Source organism: Triticum dicoccoides, chromosome 6A, assembly GCF_002162155.2.
Source record: "Triticum dicoccoides isolate Atlit2015 ecotype Zavitan chromosome 6A, WEW_v2.0, whole genome shotgun sequence".
NCBI classification, from domain to species: domain Eukaryota; kingdom Viridiplantae; phylum Streptophyta; class Magnoliopsida; order Poales; family Poaceae; genus Triticum; species Triticum dicoccoides.
In genome coordinates, this window is record NC_041390.1 from 630,522,693 (window position 1) to 630,543,559 (window position 20,867).

The window sequence follows — 20,867 nt, forward strand, 5'->3', positions numbered from 1 at the left end:
TCCATGCGGGATCTAAGCTCCCTTACCTTTGACATGATTGGTAGGAGACGTCCGGACAGATCAACTGTCCGGCTCCTTTGCCCGAAGGCCCAGCGGACACTCGCTTGGCGAAGCTACTGGTTCCGGCACCCTATGTGGTGCCGGAGAAGAAGGCCAAGAAGAAGGCCACGGGGACTCGAAAGAGCACCCGGCTCCAGGAGGTGTCGGATTCATCATGCGACGATTCCAGGGCGCACTCCTCCCATGAAGACGAGGAGGAGGAAGAAGAGACCTCTCCCCTCCAGCGGGAGGAGGGAAGAAAAGGAAGGCCGCCCCAACTGGGGAGGCCGAAGGGTCCAAGAAGGGGAAGACCCTTCCTCCGGACTACTCCACCAACGCCGACGACGGCGAAGACGAGTGGCCGCACAGGGCCAAGCCCCTAGCGAGATCGTAAGTATTCGGACACCAGAGCAATTCATAGTGTTCCTTTCTTGCACAGCTCCTCCTTACGCCGAATATGACTATGCAGTCTGCCCAAGGCCGGGCTTGACGAGTCATCGAGCGGCTCCCTGGATTCGTCGGACGTGATTTCACTTCCGCCTGCTACCTCCCCCCACCCTACGGACGATGCCGAGGTGCTATCCCAACAGGTTCCAAGCCAGGAGGAGGTGGTCCTGGAGGCGCCGCAAGGCGACCTCCCGGACTCCAGGCGCAAAGGGGATAAAACTCCCAAGGGCCCGGAGTCCGGCCTTGAGCCGGACACTGCGCCGGAACCTTCAATGGTTCCGGACTCCGGTAGGCAGCCTCCTTCCAAGAGGAGCAAGCCTACCGAGCCGGTGACCTCCGTCCAACCGGAGGCACCAGACAATTTGCTGGAGGTGCTTAAAGGCGCCTCCATCGACGAGGAGCACCTCACTATTATGAGTGCGGTGATCCAGAAGGTTCAGTCCGCCAAGAGCGGACTGACTGAAGCCTGTGCCAGCCTTCTAACAGGCTTTGAGGTAAGTAAAGAATATGTAAAAATATTACCGCATAGACACTAGCCCCTGATGCTCTGTTCGGCGTTCGGAAAGAAAATCCGAATAGAGGATCTAATAACATTCGCAGGAGTCTAACATAATCAAGTCAATATGCGTATGCAGGCTTCGCTGCTGGCCTCCATCGCACTGACTACGGAGGTGGATACGCTGAAGCAAAACCTCGCGCGGTCCGAGAACGAGCTCGGCCATGCCAAGAGGCAACTTGAGGAGAAGGAAGGTAAGTAATACCTTGTGCAAGTATATAGAGAATATGTGGTTGCAAAAAATGACATGATCAACGTGCTATTATAGGGGCCATGACCGAGGTGGCAACCCTTAAGAAAGCGCTGTCCGAGGCCGAAAACAGAGTGGCCGCGGAGCGCACAGAGAGAGGGAAGCAGGAGGCGCGGGTGGAGGAGGTGCAGAAAGAGCTCCAGGCTCTCGTGAAAAAACACGAGAGTTTGGAGCTTGACTCAAAGACGCAAGTGTCCGAGCTTGCGGCAGCCCTCGAAAGCACGAAGTCTGCCAAGGCCGAAGCCCAGAAAGCCCTCCAAGAAATTGAAGCGATAAAGAAGATAGCGGCGGGTAAGGCATTCATTATGCAAAGAAAGCACGTGAAAGTGAATTACTTGTTACTTACCCGAGTCCGAAGCTCTCCAGGAGCATTCGCAGATTTGCCCCGTAGTGCGTCTGATGCCGCCACCTACTACCGATCCGAGGAGGGGAGCTCGACGGAGAAGGTGTTCTGGTCTCAGTATGCTGAGGCCGGACACCTGGTGCCTTTGAGCGACCAGCTGAAGCAAATGGTCGAGCTCCACAAGGTGGCCGAACAGGCCATAAAGGGCCTCGTAGTTCGGCTTTGGCCTGGAGAGGCTCTGCCTGGGAGCTACTTCGGGCTGGTGAGGCGGCTGGTGGATGCCTGTCCACGGCTTGAAGTAATCAAGCGCTCCGTCTGCATCGAAGGTGCCCGTAGGGCGCTTGCCCATGCTAAAGTGCACTGGGGCAAGATTTGATGCGGAGAAGCTGGTGAAGGACAGGCCGCCGCCGGGCAAGGAGCATCGTGTCCCAGAAGCGTATTATGAGGGCGTCCTGAAGGGTGCCCGCCTTATAGCGGATGAATGCTCCAATGATGTAACTTTTGAGTAAACTCGCATTTGTGATCCTGTACGCTGAAAACTTGTTCATATGCGCTAAGCAACGCTTTTGAATTTAAAATATTACCTTCTGTGCGTCCTTTATCAAATTTGAGAGATGGCGAGTCATCGGCTTCTGCCCCCATGCCGTGAGTGCTGGGGTGTTTGGGATAAACATGAGCGCTCTTTTTCCCATTCTTGGGTCCTTCGAGGGAGGCGCTCAACACAACGAACAAGGCAATCAGACTATAATGCTTGAACACTCTCACTTAGCCATAGAATTCTATAATTTTAAATTTCGACGAAGCCCCTAGTGTTCGGAAGACCGAGTTCGGGGTGCTATCCACGCCTAGGCCGGACAAAGCCGACTCCTCGCTCTAAGCGGCATAAGTCTTTAGGGACTCGAAAACCTCTCGAACAGCGACCAGCTCTCGCCTCATCATGACGGTCAGTTTTAGCTTTCTCTACTGAGGTGCTTAGCCCAGCTCAACTGGGGCACAATCGCAGTAGTTCTCCTAGTGCTACCTTAGCCGATATAACGGAACGTAAGGTACCAAAACATAGGAGCCGGGCAAACCCAACTATTGACCCAAGACATGATTCGGAGCCGATGCATATAATGCTATAAGTTCGGGGTGCCGCACTTGTGAAAATGTTTGGACTTCTCACACTGTATTGTGGGGTACTTAAGCCCCTGGCGTATTGGCCGTACCAAAGTGTACGGGTGCAACATGTCATTAATGAACATATATTCGTAAAAAAGAGTAATGCAATAATAGGCAGAAGCTATGCATTGTTTACTTAAAAAAGCTGCGATCAAAGCAGAACGATACAAATAGTGCAATAAGCAAAAGATGGGACTATTTAACATGTCCTTTCCAGGAGCGAGCTGCGGAATGGTATTTGAAACAGGTATAGTGCTCATTATAGAGACCACCTCAGAGTTCCATAGTGCGGCGTAGCTTTCTGCTTCCCTGGTTGTATCGTTTGTGCGGCAATTGTTCTGCCGGACAAGCCTTCCGAAGAATGGAGTCCTGAAAATAAGAGAAAATTAAGAAATCGGCAGCCCCTAGTGCAGTTTAAGCCGCGTTTCGGGCATGCCGTGATGGTGCCCCTCCCCTGTGCCCATGGTATTTCCAGAGCGTAGTTATGTACGCGCATCACTGGTTTCGCAAGTTCGCGAGGGCTGGGGTTGGGGCAGCATTGCTACGCTTGCTCGGAACGTGCCAGGCAGTCTTGTTGTAGGTTACTCTGGGCGCGCTTGACGGTGTCCAGACGTTTAATGGCCGGACTAGAGAATTGCCTTGAGAGGCTGCTTTGTACTTCCGCTGCGATAGCCGCCGTATGCTCCTCCGTTCGGAGAGAGCGTTCGGTGTTTCCATTGACCGTGATGACTCCTCGAGGGCCTGTCATCTTGAGCTTGAGGTATGCGCATTGAACTTAGCAAATGCAGTTCGCCCGAGTAGTGCGTGATAGCCACTGCGGAATGGGACTATGTTGAAGATTAACTCCTCGCTTTAGAAATTACCCGGAGATCCAAAGACCACTTCAAGTGTAACTGAGCCTGTACAGTTGGCCTCTACACCTGGTATGACGCCTTTAAAGGTCGTTTTAGTGGGTTTAATCCTCGAGGGATCGATGCCCATTTTCCGCACTGTATCTTGGTAAAGCAGGTTCAGGCTGCCGCCGCCGTCCATAAGGACTCTAGTGAGGTGAAATCCGTCAATAATTGGGTCTAGAACCAATGCGGCGAATCCGCCATGACGGATGCTAGTGGGGTGGTCCCTTCAATCAAAAGTGATCGGGCAGGAAGACCATGGGTTGAACTTTGGGGCGACTGGCTCCATCGCGTATACGTCCCTTAGCGCACGCTTCCGCTCCCTCTTGGAGACATGACTTGCGTAAATCATGTTCACCGTCCGCGCTTGTGGGGGAAAACCTTTCTGTCCACTGTTGTTCGGCGGCAGGGGCTCCTCCTCGTCATCGCTATGCAGCCCCTTGTCCCTGCTTTCGGCATTTAACCTGCCTGCCTGCTTGAACACCCAACAATCCCTGTTGGTGTGATTGGCTGGTTTTTTGGGGGTGCCATGTATCTGGCATGAGCGGTCGAGTATTCAATCCAAACTGGACGGGCCCGGAGTATTTCTTTTGAATGCCTTTTTCCGCTGACCGGGTTTAGAGCCTCTGAATCCGGCATTAACTGCCGTATCCTCAGCATTGTCCCCATTAATGCGGCGCTTTTGCTTGTTGCGGCGCGACCTGCCACTGCTGTCCTCGGTATCCGAATTAGCAGGGCTCTTGGTCATGTTATTGCTGTGAGCTAGCCAGCTGTCTTCTCCCGCACAAAAGCGGGTCATAAGTGTTGTGAGGGCTGCCATAGATTTCGGCTTTTCCTGTCCTAGATGCCGTGCAAGCCACTCGTCGCGGATGTTATGCTTGAAGGCTGCTAGGGCCTCTGCGTCCGGACAGTCGACGATTTGATTTTTCTTGGTTAGGAACCGTGTCCAGAATTGTCTGGCCGATTCCTCTGGCTGCTGAATTATGTGGCTTAGGTCATCGGCGTTTGGTGGTCGCACATAAGTGCCCTGGAAATTGTCGAGGAATGCGGCTTCCAGGTCCTCCCAACAACCAATTGATTCTGCTGGCAAGCTGTTAAGCCAATGCCGAGCTAGTCCTTTAAGCTTGAGTGGGAGGTATTTGATGGTGTGTAGGTCATCACCGCGGGCCATGTGGATATGAAGGAGATAGTCCTCGATCCATACCGCATGATCTGTTGTGCCATCGTATGATTTGATGTTCACGGGTTTGAAACCCTTGGGGATTTGATGATCCATTACTTCATCTGTGAAGCATAGTGGGTGTGCGGTGCCTCTATATTGGGCTATATCAGGATGCAGCTCAAACGAGCTTTGTCTACTATGTTCGGCCCGGCCGGATTTACTGTATCCAGCGTGACGAGTACCGTCTCGTACCGTGGGGCGCCCACGCGATCCGTAGATCGATCTTGTTTGCCTTGCCTTGTCTTCCAATATATCTCGCAGGTCTGGCACGTTTTCCCGTTCCTTGGTATTTTTTAAGCGGCGCCGGGGTGCGGCTTGAGTGGAGGGCCGAGAGGCCTCTCTATCGCGGCCACGGGGTGGCCGGTCGGCCGCATCATGCGCTGGTGATGTAGGTTTAGGTGCTTCCTCCTCTAATTGGGGTAGCAACCTGCGCTTTGGGTAGCTCTTGGAGGGGCGTTCAAGTTCATACTCTTCGGCCTCAAGGACTTCACTCCATCTGTCGGCTAGCAAATCTTGATCAACTCTAAGCTGTTGCTGTTTTTTCTTGAGGCTGCTCGCCGTGGCTATAAGCCTGCGTTTGAAACGCTCTTGTTCGACAGGATCCTCCGGCATGACAAATTCGTCGTCGTCGAGGCTTGCCTCGTCTTCGGAGGGAGGCATATAATTATCGTCCTCGACCTCTCTGTCTGCCGCTCTCTTATGAGGGCTGGCTTCTCGATCCTCCTGTGCTGAATCTTGCTGGAGGTGGTTGTCTTCGGCACTGTCCGGGGTGTTATTATATCCCGTGCCGGAATCACCGTTTTTGCTTTGGCGGGATTTAGAGCGGCGCCGCTGACGCCGGCGCTTAGGCTGCTTCTTGGAGGGGTCATCCTCCGCTGTTCCATTGCCATTGCCTTCTTTTGGGGTGTCCACCATGTACATATCATACGACGAGGTGGCTTTCCAGTGCCCTATAGGCGCTGGTTCTTGATCGTCTCCTGCATCGGCGTCCATACCGTCGATGTCTTCAGAGTCGAAGTCGAGCATGTCGGTTAAATCATCGACAGTGGCTACGAAGTGGGTGGTGGGTGGGCTTTGAATTTCTTCATCATTCGCATCCCAACCTTGCCGACCATAGTCCGGCTAGGGCTCTCCTGATAAAGAGAGAGACTTTAGTGAATTCAGAATATCGCCGAAGGGCGAGTGCTGAAAGTTGTCCGCGGCGGTGAACTCCATGATCGTAGGCCAATCGGGTTCGATCAGTAGGGGCGCGGAGGGCTCAGAGTCAGGAGAGGAGTCCGGCTCCTTGGAGTCACGGGCTCCGCAGAGAATAGGGCTGGTGTTCGGCTAGATCACCGTAGAGATTGCAACCCCCGAGGCGGTGTCCAACCACCCATCCTCGATTGGCGCAGTTGGCTCCGAATTAAGGGACGGAGCTGATGCGGGTGCGGCCTCCAGGGCACTATTCGGCAGCAGAGCTAGATCATGCCCATCATGACAGTGCAGCACGCTCGGCTGTGGCTCGAATCCGTCGAAGATCAAGTCTCCGCGGAGGTCGGCCGTGTAGCTCAAACTTCCAAATCTGACCTGATGGCCAGGGCGTAGCTTTCGATCTGCTCCAGGTGACCAAGCGAATTGGCCTGCAGTGCAAAGCCGCCGAATATGGAGATCTATCCGGGGAGAAAAGTCTCACTCTAGATCGCATCGCTGTTGATGATCGGAGAAGCCATCAGGCCTAAAAGTGACAACACAGAGGAACTCTCAATGAAAGCACCAATGTCGGTGTCAAAACCGGCGGATCTCGGGTAGGGGGTCCCGAACTGTGCGTCTAGGCGGATGGTAACAGGAGGCAGGGGACATGATGTTTTACCCAGGATCGGGCCCTCTTGATGGAGGTAAAACCCTACGTCCTGCTTAATTAATATTGATGATATGGGTAGAACAAGAGTAGATCTACCACGAGATCAGAGAGGCTAAACCCTAGAAGCTAGCCTATGGTATGATTGTATGTTCATCCTACGGACTAAAACCCTCCGGTTTATATAGACACCGGAGAGGGCTAGGGTTACACAGAGTCGGTTACAATGGTAGGAGATCTACATATCCGTATCGCCAAGCTTGCCTTCCACGCCAAGGAAAGTCCCTTCCAGACATGGGACAAAGTCTTCAATCTTGTATCTTCATAGTCCAGGAGTCCGGCCGAAGGTATAGTCCGGCTATCCGGACACCCCCTAATCCAGGACTCCCTCAAATACTAAGAGAAGTTTGATGCTTGATGATTGGTTTGAGATATGGAGGTAGTGATATTAAAGTTTTGCTAGTTGAGTAGTTGTGAAATTGAGAAATACTTGTGTTGAAGTTTGCAAGTCCCGTAGCATGCACGTATGGTAAACGTTATGTAACAAATTTGAAACATGAGGTGTTCTTTGATTGTCTTCCTTATGAGTGGCGGTCGGGGACGAGCGATGGTCTTTTCCTACCAATCTATCCCCCTAGGAGCATGCGCGTAGTGCTTGGTTTTTGATGACTTGTAGATTTTTGCAATAAGTATGTGAGTTCTTTATGACTAATGTTGAGTCCATGGATTATACGCACTCTCACCCTTCCATCATTGCTAGCCTCTTCGGTACCGTGCATTGCTCTTTCTCACATTGAGAGTTGGTGCAAACTTCGCCGGTGCATCCAAACCCCGTGATATGATATGCTCTTTCACACATAAACCTCCTTATATCTTCCTCAAAACAGCCACCATACCTACCTATTATGGCATTTCCATAGCCATTCCGAGATATATTGCCATGCAACTTTCCATCATCATGTTTATCATGACACGTTCATCATTGTCATATTGCTTTGCATGATCATGTAGTTGACATCATATTTGTGGCAAAGCCACCGTTCATAATTTTTCATACATGTCACACTTGATTCATTGCATATCCCGGTACACCGCTGGAGGCATTCATATAGAGTCATACTTTGTTGTAGTAACGAGTTGTAATCATTGAGTTGTAAATAAATAGAAGTGTGATGATCATCATTTAATAGAGCATTGTCCAAAAAAAAAGGCCGAATAAAAAAATGAAGGCCCAATATATATAAAGGGACAATGCTACTATCCTTTTTCACACTTGTGCTTCAAAGTAGCACCATGATCTTCATGATAGAGAGTCTCTTGTTTTGTCACTTTCATATACTAGTGGGAATTTTTCATTATAGAACTTGGCTTGTATATTCCAACAATGGGCCTCCTCAAGTGCCCTAGGTCTTCATGAGCAAGCAAGTTGGATGCACACCCACTAGTTTCTATTGTTGAGCTCTCATATTTTTTTAGCTCTAGTGCATCCATTGCATGGCAATCCCTACTCCTTGCATTAACATCAATCGATGGGCATCTCCATAGCCCATTGATTAGCCTCGTTGATGTGAGACTTTCTCCTTTTTTGTCTTCTCCACATAACCCCTATCATTATACTCTATTCCACCCATAGTGCTATATCCATGGCTCACGTTCATGTATTGCGTGAAGTTTTATAAAGTTTGAGATTACTAAAGTATGAAACAATTGCTTGGCTTGTCATCGTGGCTGTGCATGATGAGAGCATTCTTGTGTGACGAAAATGGAGCATGACTAAACTATATGACTTTGTAGGGATGAACTTTCTTTGGCCATGTTATTTTGAGAAGACATAATTTCTTAGTTAGTATGCTTGAAGTATTATTATTTCTATGTCAACATTAAACTTTTATCTTGAATCTTTCGGATCTGAATATTCATGCCACAATTAAGAAGAATTACATTGAAATTATGCCAAGTAGCATTCCACATCAAAAATTCTGTTTGTATCATTTACCTACTCGAGGACGAGCATGGATTAAGCTTGGGGAGGCTTGATACGTCTCCAACGTATCTATAATTTTTGATTGCTCCATGCTATATTATCTACTGTTTTGGACATTATTGGGCTTTATTTTCCACTTTTATATTATTTTTGGGACTAACCTATTAACCTGAGGCCTAGCCCAGAATTGCTATTTTTACCTATTTTAGGGTTTCAAAGAAAAGGAATATCAAACGGAGTCCAAACGGAATGAAACCTTCGGGAAAGTGATTTTCTCACCGAACATGATCCAGGAGACTTGGACCCTACGTCAAGCAACCAACAGGGAGGCCACGAGGTAGGGGGGCGCCTACCCCCTAGGCGCGCCCTCCACCCTCGTGGGCCCCCTGTTGCTCCACCAACGTACTTCTTCCTCCTATATATACCTATGTACCCCCAAATGATCAGAACAGGAGCCAAAACCCTAATTCCACCGCCGTAACTTTCTGTATCAACGAGATCCCATCTTGGGGCCTGTTCCGGAGCTCCACCGCAGGGGGCATCAATCATGGAGGGCTTCTACATCAACACCATAGCCTCTCCGATGAAGTGTGAGTAGTTTACCTCAGACCTACGGGTCCATAGTTATTAGCTAGATGGCTTCTTCTCTCTTTTTGGATCTCAATACAAAGTTCTCCCCCTCTCTTTGGAGATCTATTCGATGTAATCTTCTTTTTGCGGTGTGTTTGTTGAGACCGATGAATTGTGGGTTTATGATCAAGTTTATCTATGAACAATATTTGAATCTTCTCTGAATTCTTTTATGTATGATTGGTTATGTTTGCAAGTCTCTTCGAATTATCAGTTTGGTTTGGCCTACTAGATTGATCTATCTTGCAATGGGAAAAGTGCTTAGCTTTGGGTTCAATCTTGCGGTGTCCTTTCCCAGTGACAGTAGGGGAAGCAAGGAACGTATTGTATTGTTGCCATCGAGGATAACAAGATGGGGTTTTCATCATATTGCATGAGTTTATCCCTCTACATCATGTCATCTTGCTTAAGGCGTTACTCTGTTCTTATGAACTTAATACTCTAGATGCATGCTGGATAGCGGTCGATGTGTGGAGTAATAGTAGTAGATGCAGGCAGGAGTCGGTCTACTTGTCTTGGACGTGATGCCTATATACATGATCATACCTAGATATTCTCATAACTATGCTCAATTCTGTCAATTGCTCAACAGTAATTTGTTCACCCACCGTAAAATACTTATGCTCTTGAGAGAAGCCACTAGTGAAACCTATGCCCCCCCGGGTCTATCTTCATCATATTAATCTTCCAATACGTAGTTATTTTCATTGCCTTTTATTTTACTTTGCATCTTTATAATAAAAATACCAAAAATCTTATCTTATCATATCTATCAGATCTCACTCTCGTAAGTGACCGTGTAGGGATTGACAACCCCTTATCGCGTTGGTTGCGGGGATTTATTTGTTTTGTGAAGGTGCGAGGGACTCGCGTGTAGCCTCCTACTGGATTGATACCTTGGTTCTCAAAAATTGAGGGAAATACTTACGCTACTTTGCTGCATCACCCTTTCATTTTCAAGGGAAAACCAACGCAGTGCTCAAGATGTAGCAGTACTCCCCCAAGCTTAGGCTTTTGGCTTAAGTTGGTCTATGGCCACGGTTGGCCTGGCGGATATCCAAAGTTGTAGCGGGGGTCGTATTGAGATGCAGCAGCTATTGCCTCATGAGCTGCCGCTTGGAGATGGGCCGTCTCCGTCCTCCTCTTATATTCGTCCGCCTCCTCCCTGGTTATAACATATCTCCCTTTTGCCTGAGAGTCAAGGAAAGCGGGAGCAGGGATAGCAACGTGATAGGTGCGTCGTCTGTCAAAGATTAGTCGGTACTAGAGGAACTGATCGTTCCTCTCAACAAACTGATGATGAACCATGGCCTCATAATCTAAATAAACAGGAGGCAACTCAATATCATACCCGCGTATGGGTATATCAAGAAAATTAGCTAGACGGGTTGCATAAATTCCACCAAAGAAATCTCCATTAAATCTATTATTATGCAACCTACGTGCAACAATGGCTCCCAAATTATAATGTTTATCTCCTAATACAGCACTCCTGAGAACACTGAGGTTAGGGACACACATGTGACATGCTTCATCCTTACCATTTATGCACCTACCTATGAAGAGAGCAAAATAATGTATAGCAGGAAAATGAATGCTCCCTATGGTAGCTTGTGTTATATCTCTAGATTCCCCACAGTTATACTAGAAAGAAAATCTCTAAACTCAGATTTGCGAGGCTCACTAGTGCTGCCCCATTGTGGAAGTTTGCAAGCGGTATGAAAATCCTCGAAGTCCATAGTATACGAATTTTCATAGAGATCAAACAGGACAGTTTGAGAATTGTGTGATGATGAAAATTCAAGCCTCCTCACAAAGGAATCAGTGGGATAGTGGTATTGGCGGCACTTGTCTACCTCGAAGCTCTCAAGATCGGCATAACACACATATGCGTTAAATTCTTCCTTGATTCCTGCTCGATCCCTCTGAAGGCCATTCACAAGCCCGCACTTGAGCTTCCCTCGGTGGTTCTTGGTCGGCATCGCATATTGCGAGCCTGGGTCCTTGCTTCCTTGAAGGACCACCTTGGTACATTTTCCTAAACATATTTCTTTCTCTGAAAGATTTCTGAAATTTTCGTAACTTCAAAATAAAATGAACCAAACTCAACAATATTGGTAGCAACTACTCCTAGAAGTGCCTAGAGGCAATATCATGCATCAAAACTACTTTTGACCATATTAATTTGACATGCAAGCTCAAGAACAGGGTCACCTAAGCAGCAAAAATATGCAATGAATAAAGCACTAGAACAAAAACTAATTGGACCATTGGAGGAGTCACATACCAAGGAACAATCCCCCAAAGCAGGTTTGTGAGAGGTGCTTTGAGCAAGGAGATCGAAAATGGTAGCAAAATGAGCTTGGACTCGGGTTTAACCTGGTTAGTGATGTTTGTGGGAGGAAGACAGAGTGTGTGGTAGCTGGGATAAGTGGAGGGGAGCCACCATGGGCCCACGAGGGGTAGGGCGCGCCCTCCACCCTTGTGGCCAGGTGCTTGCTCCCCCTGCTGTGCTCTCAATGCCAGATATTCTAAAAAATTCCAGAAAAAATCATATTTAAATTTTAGGGCACTTGGAGAACTTTTATTTTCGGGGTATTTTTTATTGCATGGATAATTCAGAAAACAGACAAAAATTATTATTTTTTTCTTTATTTAATATAAATAACAGAAAGTAAAAAGAGGGTACAGAGAGTTGTGTTTTCTAAATTCATCCATCTCATGCTCACCAAAAGGAATCCACTAACAAGGTTGATCAGGTCTTGTTAACAAACTCATTCTGAATAACATGGAACCGGAGAATTTTCGAATAACACTAGGTTACCTCAATGTGGATATGCACATCCCCAATAATAAGAATATCATATTTCTTCTTGACAGTAGGAAGAGGAAATTCAAAACCTCAAAAAATAATCAATGGAATTTTTCCAGAAGAGTTTATACTATGAACTTGAGGTTGTTTCCTCAGAAAGTGTACCGTATGCTCATTGTCATTAACATGAAAAGTGACATTGCCTTTGGTGCAATCAATAACAGCCCCCACAGTATTCAAAAAGGGTCTTCCAAGAATAATAAACATACTATCGTCCTTGGGAATATCAAGAATAACAAAGTCCGTTAAAATAGTAACGTTTGCAACCACAACAGGCACATCCTCACAAACACCGATAGGTATAGCAGTTGATTTATCAGCCATTTGCAAAGATATTTCAGTAGGTGTCAACTTATTCAAATCAAGTCTACGATATAAAGAGAGTATCATAACACTAACACCGGCTCCAAGATCACATAAAACAGTTTTAACATAGTTTCTTTTAATGGAGCATGGTATAGTTGGTACTCTGGGATCTCCTAGTTTCTTAGGTATTCCACCTTTAAAAGTATAATTACCAAGCATGGTGGAAATTTCAGCTTCCAGTATCTTTCTTTTATTTGTAACAATTTCTTTCATATACTTAGCATAAGGATTCATTTTGAGCATATCAGTCAAATGCATACGCAAGAAGATAGGTCTAATCATTTCAGCAAAGCGCTCAAAATCCTCATCATCCTTTTTCTTGGATGGTTTAGGAGGAAAAGGCATGGGTTTCTGGACCCATGGTTCTCTTTTTTTACCGTGCTTCCTAGCAACAAAGTCTCTCTTATCATAACGTTGATTCTTTGATTGTGGGTTATCAAGATCAACATCAGGTTCAATCTCTACATCATTATCATTGCTAGGTTGAGCATCAACATGAACATCATTATTAACATTATCACAAGGTTCATGTTCATTACCAGATTGGGTTTCAGCATCAGAAATAGAAATATCATTGGGATTCTCAGGTGTGTCTACAACAGGTCCACTAGAAGCATGCAAAGTCCTATCATTTTTCTTTTTCTTCCTTTTAGAAGGACTAGGTGCATCAATATTAGTTCTCTGAGAATCTTGCTCAATTCTCTTAGGATGGCCCTCAGGATACAAAGGTTCCTGAGTCATTTTACCACCTCTAGTCATAACTCTAACAACATTATCATTTTTCTTACTATTTAATTCATTGAGCAAATCATTCTGAGCTTTCAGTACTTCTTCTACTTGAATGGTAACCATAGAAGCATGTTTATTAATAAGTTTAAGTTCACCTTTAACATTAGGCATATAATTACCCAAGTGTTCAAGCATATCAGCACTGCGTTTTAATTCTCTACCAAAATAAGCATTGAAGTTTTCTTGTTTAACCATAAAGTCATCAAACTCATCCAAGCATGGGCTAGCAAACTTAGTAAATGGGATTTCAACTTTATCATATATACATAGAGAGAGAGAATTTACCTTTACTACCTATGTCGGGTTATCAAGACCATGTATTTCTTCAATAGGCGGTAAATTAAGACCATGCATTTCTTCAATAGGAGGTAAATTCTTAACATATTCAGCTTTAATACCTTTTTCTTTCATAGATTTTTTTGCCTCTTGCATATCTTCAGGACTGAGAAATAGAATACCCCTCTTCTTCAGAGTTGGCTTAAGAGTTGGTTCAGGAATTGAATCAGGATTTTGAATCAGGAAGTGTCCAATTATTTTCATTAGTCAACATATTATTCAATAAAATTTCAGCTTCATCTGGTGTTCTTTCCCTGAAAACACAACCAACACAATTATCGAGGTGGTCTCTGGAAGCATCGGTTAGTCCATTATAGAAGATATCAAGTATTTCATTTTTCTTAAGAGGATGATCAGGCAAAGCATTAAGTAATTGGAGAAGCCTCCCCCAAACTTGTGGGAGACTCTCTTCTTCAATTTGCACAAAATTATATATTTTCCTTAAAGCAGCTGGTTTCTTATGAGCGGGGAAATATTTAGTAGAGAAGTAATAAATCATATCATAGGGACTACGCACACAACCAGGATCAAGAGAATTAAACCATATCTTAGCATCACCCTTTGATGAGAACGGAAATAATTTAAGGATATAATAGTAGCGAGTTTTCTCATCATTAGTGAACAGTTTCAGATTCATAGCCATAGAAATGATCATATTCAACTAAAGTAACTATCTCAGGATCAACAGAGAAATCATAATCCTTATCCGTAACAAAGATAGGTGAAGTAGCATAAGCAGGATCATATTTCATTCTAGCATTCAATTTTTTTTTGTTTCAGCTTAGCTAATAATTTCTTAAGATCGCTCCTATCGTTGCAAGCAAGAAAATCTCTAGCAGTTTATTCATCCATAACATAGCCCTCAGGCACAACAGGTAGTTCATATCTAGGGGAGAGTCTTCATCATCACTTTCATCAATATTATCAGTTTCAATAATTTCTTTCTCTCTAGCCCTAGCAAGTTGTTCTTCAAGAAATTCACCAAGTGGCATAGTAGTATCAAGCATAGAAGTAGTTTCATCATAAATATCATGCATAGCAAAAGTGGCATCATCAATAACATGCGACATATCAGACTGAATAGCAGGTGTAGGTGTCGCAAGCTTACTCAAAACAGAAGGTGAATCAAGAGCAGAGCTAGATGACAGTTCCTTACCTCCCTCGTAGTTGAGGGATAAATTGTTGTTTTTGTATCTTTCGAGTTCTTCATAATGATAAGCAGATATAAATCTCAAGTGACTCAAAGAATAGAACTATGTTCCCCGGCAACGGCGCCAGAAAATAGTCTTGATAACCCACAAGTATAGGGGATCGCAACAGTTTTCGAGGGTAGAGTATTCAACCCAAATTTATTGATTCGACACAAGGGGAGCCAAAGAATATTATTAAGTATTAGCAGCCGAGTTGTCAATTCAACCACACCTGGAAACTTAATATTTGCAGCAAAGTGTTTAGTAGCGAAGTAATATGATAGTAGTGGTAACGTTGGTAAAAGGTAACGGTAGCAAAAGTAATTTTTTTGTGTTTTGTAGTGATGATAACAATAGCAACGGAAAAGTAAATAAGCGAAGAACAATATATGGAAAGCTCGTAGGCAATGGATCGGTGATGGAGAATTATGCCGGATGCGGTTCATCATGTAACAGTCATAACCTAGGGTGACACAGAACTAGCTCCAGTTCATCAATGTAATATAGGCATGTATTCCGAATATAGTCATACGTGCTTATGGAAAATAACTTGCATGCCATCTTTTGTCCTACCCTCCCATGGCAGCGGGGTCCTATTGGAAACTATGGGATATTAAGACCTCCTTTTAATAGAGTACCGGACCAAAGCATTAACACATAGTGAATACATGAACCACTCAAACTACGGTCATCACCGGTAAGTATCCCGATTATTGTCACTTCGGGGTTAACGGATCATAACACATAATAGGTGACTGTAGACTTGCAAGATAGGATCAAGAAATCTCATATATTGATGAAAACATAATAGGTTCAGATCTGAAATCATGGCACTAGAGTCCTAGTGACAAGCATTAAGCATAGCAAAGTCATAGCAACATCAATCTCAGAACATAGTGGATACTAGGGATCAAACCCTAACAAAACTAACTCGATTACATGATAAGTCTCATTCAACCCATCACCGTTTAGCAAGCCTAGGATGGAATTACTCACGCGCGGCGGTGAGCATCATGAAATTGGTGATGGATGATGGTTGATGATGATGATGGCGATGGATTCCCCTCTCCGAAGCCCCGAACGGACTCCAGATCAGCCCTCCCGAGAGAGTTTAGGGCTTGGCGGCGGCTCCGCATCGTAAAACGCGATGAATCCTTCTCCCTGATTTTTTCCCCGAGAGTGAATATATGGAGTCAGGGTTGAGATCGGTGGAGTGTCACGGGGCCCACGAGGCAAGGGGGCAGGGCGCGCCCCACCCTCGTGGACAGGTGGAGGCCCCCCGACGTGGATCTTTCTTCCAGTATTTTTTATATATTTCAAAATAATTCTCCATTGATTTTCAGGTCATTCCGAGAATTTTTATTTCTGCACAAAAATAACACCATGGCAATTCTGCTGAAAACAACAGCAGTCCGGGTTAATTCCATTCAAATCATGCAAGTTAGAGTCCAAAACAAGTGCAAAAGTGTTTGGAAAAGCTAGATCTATTTGTTCTTGTTTGTCCACTTGCTTTGATGAATCCCATCACTTCTTGGTTAATTAGTTCATCTCCTCCTTGTTTTCGTATCCCATAAATCAATCTGGTACGGCTGGGTATTTTTAGGAGATTCTCTTGGTGAGTGTGTGTGGATACGGGCTACCTGAAGCTGGAATTGGTCTGACAACTAGCGTTGCAGTTTCAGATAATTGGCTTGGATTCAGTCTTGCTTAGTTGGTGGTTTTCAGAAAATTTGAGCGCCCCTGAGATAGATGGTCTGCAACTGGAAGCAAAAAGAAAAGGGCATTTGGAAACATCTTCAGGGCATCGAAAAAGCGGCATATCTGCTGTTAGAGAGCTAGGTGTTCTCCTTTCCTGCTACCTGAAAGCCTACATCGAAAAAGCGTCATATCTGCTAGCCGAGCAATCCGTTCGCTATTAATATTATGTTCTGAATGTACACATGTGCATCACAATTTTTTTTTTGAAAAATCTTTAAGTTTAACAATTCAACTGAAGCGAGAAATTTCCATAAGCAAGTTTCATCTTCTCCTCGGTACTACTAGCTTTTTCTGAATCTGGACACGACATGACGACGCACCAAAATATAATCAGATCAAATTTGGTATTTGCATTGCATGACAAGTTCGTTTGATTGATATTTCATCGGAAAAAAAGATCGTATATTTATCCATGCTTCTCATTCGTGCATAACAAGTTTCTTTCATAGATAGATAGGCACATATATATATATATATATATATATATTTAGCCAAACGGTGGTATGGTACTACATATGATTATCAGCAACTGTTGGGGACAAAACCGATCTTCTCCGCAGCAACGTTGTATATCACCTCGGTCGACCGCTGCTGCGTATTGCCGATGATGGAGAACGGCGTCGACTCTGGCCGGGGCATGAACGCGAGGCAGCCGATGGTCGGCTGTGGGAATGTCAAGATCCCGTAGAAGTTGAGGTCAAAAACCGCGCCATCCCTGAATATGAGTGACACCGCCGGTATTAAGATTCCACTCTGGCCGCCAAAGTCATAGCACGTGTCGAGGTTTTCTTGCGGCGGCGCTGTTTTGCTCCCCTGCATGGTGAACTTGAACCGGTCGCGAAGCGCGGTGTATGCCTGCCCCGGTAGATGTGTAAGGATCGTGCCGGAGTCCAAGATGGTGCCGGTGCTCGTGAATATTGAGGGTGGCACCGGGAGGATATAACCACCGATGTTGATGGAGACGAGCTCGACGAAGTACAATGACGGGTAGCTAGACTTCTGTATCATCGCCGTATATTGCACTTGGCCGGTGACCGGCGTCGAGCCGATGCTGAGGTACCCAGCCGTGCTGTTGTCAGACGGCAGACAGTAGGAGAAGGTGCCGTCGAACGAACGATCCGCCTGTGAAGACAGTGAGAGTTGGCCACGGCCAAGGCCGAGCAGCCCGTCGACATAGCCGAACTTACCCAGGTTTCGCTGGCCGCATCCGAACGGGAAGCCGGAGAGCTTGGTTGAGGAAGTGACCGTCAACGTGTCCTGGGAGAGGACTCCGGATGTACTCCATTTGGACGGGCCGTCGACATAATCCATGGAGTATAGGCAGGTGGTGTCGTTGCACTTGCTGCCGGTGTGTGAGCACAGCGGTTGGCCGCATTGCACGGCGGCGTAGGTGGTGGATTTGGTGGGGTCGAAGACGGGGTCATGCTGTGGATGGCAGTAGCCGGAGCACGGCTTGCACTGGATCCATGACATGTCACTGCCGGTGTCAAACATCACGGAAGATGGTTGAGCCGGCGTTCCGAAGCCGACAACGACGATGAACTCGGGCGAGTCGAGGAAATCCCCTGAGCGGTCCGGGATGGCAACGGATGGCGCCTCTGCTGGTGCTGGAATGGGCGGTGCGGCTTGTTGCACGGGGACGAGTGACCTCTGGAGTAGGGTGCTCAGCCGGGCTCTGTCGTGGATGTCGCGCCTCGTCCGCTCTCCACAATATGGCGGGCAGAAGCAGTTATACTGATGGATAAGGAGCTTGTTGCCGGAACTTGCGTCTGTTTGTCATTTGCATGTAGTTGAGAGACACAAGTTAATCAAGGAGGATGACACATAGTAGCATCGAATTTATTATGGTACGGTATCATAATATGATACTTAGCCCTCTCTTTCTTCATTTAATTGTATGCCACCTCACAAAAATTACCTAGTTGACATGTATGATATTAGTTATGATACTTTCATTACGACCAGACTTAGAATAGCACGTCTATGACTCAAAAATCATTGTTTGTTGTTTAGAACGACGTTTTCAGTACTTAATTGCAACAGGTTTGGGGAGCATGCATAATTCATCACTGGTTACACCAAAATTTCAGGCGGGCTGTAATCCGTACCGGGGGACGTTAAGGGAGGGCAGTCGACGTGAGCCTTGTCGAGGCTGACGGAGAGGTAGCGCGGTGAAGCAGCCAAGGAAACGCCACAGAGAAGAAGAAGCACGAGCAGACACAAGATGGACCTTTCGGACCCCATTGCATGCGCGAATGGACTTCTGTGCGCTAGCTACTGGCTGGTTTGGATCTCATCATTAAATAGGCGTGCGTGAATGATCAGTTCCAACAGAAATGGCGAGGCTTGCAAGGCTGCACTTTGGATGTCAGGGTCAGCTGGGCGGGAATTTGCATGGCTGGGAGATTAAAAATGGGTGTGCTCCGTCGTGATGTATCATTGCCGTATTGGCTCCAAGAACAGCACGGTGCACACGATGTGTGGGATTTTGTTTTTGCGGGGAAAATATAAAATCATTTCAATCAAGGTGGTTCGTCACAATCCTTTTGACAAAGACTGCCAATATCGTCTGGCCCATGGCGGATCCAGATGGCCGTGCGCCTTCTTCCACTAAAGCAGGCACCTGAGATCTATTTAGTGTGTCATCTGTAAGCATTTGAGCAGTGATAGAACAGTCCGTTTCATATATGTGTGGGATTTCGCGTGGTGCTCCATGAAAGGTGGACCTTGTTGTTTGCTTGTTTGTAAAGGCAATGCCTATGTAATGAGATGCTTAGTATAAAGTAAATTTCAAGTTATGCCACCATACTTAACGTAACCATGCATGGAATCCATTAAAAAGCTTTTTTGATTGATTGAAGAATATCTCATCCTAAAATGCATGCACATGTAAAAGTTTCTTAATTTAACCACTTATAATTATATATTACCCCCTTTTTTAGAGGAAAGGCACACGCCGAGCCCGAGAAAAGGCTCGAACCTTGCCCGGCTTTGAATTAACAAAACCATCAACCGGCCAGGATTACAACAAGGTACAACAAACATAGACAAAGCAGCAGATACATGGCGCTGAAGGAAGGCTAAAATACTACAGCCAAAGAAGAAAGGCTACAGCTTTGGGCCAAACAGAGGGCTTGATGGGGTCGCGCCACAGGAAATGGGGCTTGCTCCCTCTAGAGCAAGCAAGAAGAAAGAGGCACCGAGCGCGACCACTAGCCAAGCAAGCTACCGGAAACACCAGCCGCAGCCTACAGCAAGAGGCACGCCGAACACACTAGCCTTTGAACGGGAGCACCCCAGGAAGACACGGCGAAGAGTTCAGCACCACAATCACCACGAGAACCGGACCTCGCCAAGGACACCATCCCTCAGCCGCCTACGCGTCCAAGTCGCCATAGAGGGGACCACTATCCCCTCTCGCCCAGGCCGAGGGCGTCGACCCGCCGGACAGACCGGACCACACGGCGAGGAGGGCACGATGACATGAAGAGGAAGCCGATCGCCATTGCGAAGCGACACCACTGAAGAGAGAACCGCCGCCATCAAGAATGCCAAGAACGCGCTGCAGCTGTCCCACCTCCCCGCGGACCCTAAGCGGCGCCTTCAAGAAGGTGACGGAGCCGGGCACCGCCGCCGCCCAACCAAAGTTGTGGGTTTTCACCCGGGTGCAGGGGGAGGACGAGGGGGAGGAAGCTGGATCTCGAAGCCGCCTTCAAGAAGGAAACAACGCCTGGAGCGCAGGTGGCGTCGTGGCCGCCGCAGCCAGCCAAGAAATTACTCTGATCCAGTGCTCCCAACCCCACATCCGCACAGTCAGCCACCAGATCCGGCCGTACTGACTAGGAGGAAGCACCAGCACGGGGGCGCCGTCTTCAGATCTGGCGACGGAGAGCAGCAGGGGATCCCTCCACGCGGCGCCCGCATCCACTGCCGACTCACCGCCCACGCGGCCGAGTAGAGGCGGCCCTCAACACCGGCGAGCGCCGCCCGCCACCAGGACGACGCCGCCCTCCCCAGCAGAGGCCGCCGCCTCAAACCCTAGGCCCGAGCCGGAGCGGCGTCGCGGCCGAGGGCCTCGCCGCCACCCTCATCGGCGGCCGTGTGGGGGACCCGATGCCCGTCTCCGGCGGCGGCGAGGGAAGGAATCGAGAGGAGGGGGGACGGGGAGGTTGGTCGCGCCCGAGTCGCCCTCGA

At 47.1% G+C, this 20,867-nt stretch overlaps 1 protein-coding gene across 1 annotated transcript; it reads right to left on the reverse strand.

Annotated features, from left to right (window-relative positions):
- Positions 1-17,195: 17,195 nt before the first annotated feature.
- Positions 17,196-18,917, reverse strand: LOC119314502 (aspartyl protease family protein At5g10770-like). The gene is made up of 2 exons (XM_037589208.1): positions 18,782-18,917; positions 17,196-18,442 (listed from the first exon to the last, which is right to left on the reverse strand). The coding sequence occupies exons 1-2, from the start codon at positions 18,915-18,917 to the stop codon at positions 17,196-17,198; spliced, it is 1,383 nt and encodes a 460-aa protein (XP_037445105.1).
- Positions 18,918-20,867: the final 1,950 nt, after the last annotated feature.

Bases quoted from the DNA above. Each gene is read 5' to 3' on its own strand.
- LOC119314502 (XM_037589208.1), bottom strand. From the start codon at position 18,917: ATGGGGTCCGAAAGGTCCATCTTGTGTCTGCTCGTGCTTCTTCTTCTC. The intron at 18,443-18,781 runs GTACGGATTACA...AATGACAAACAG, and splicing joins CCCTCCCTTAACGTCCCCCG to ACGCAAGTTCCGGCAACAAG.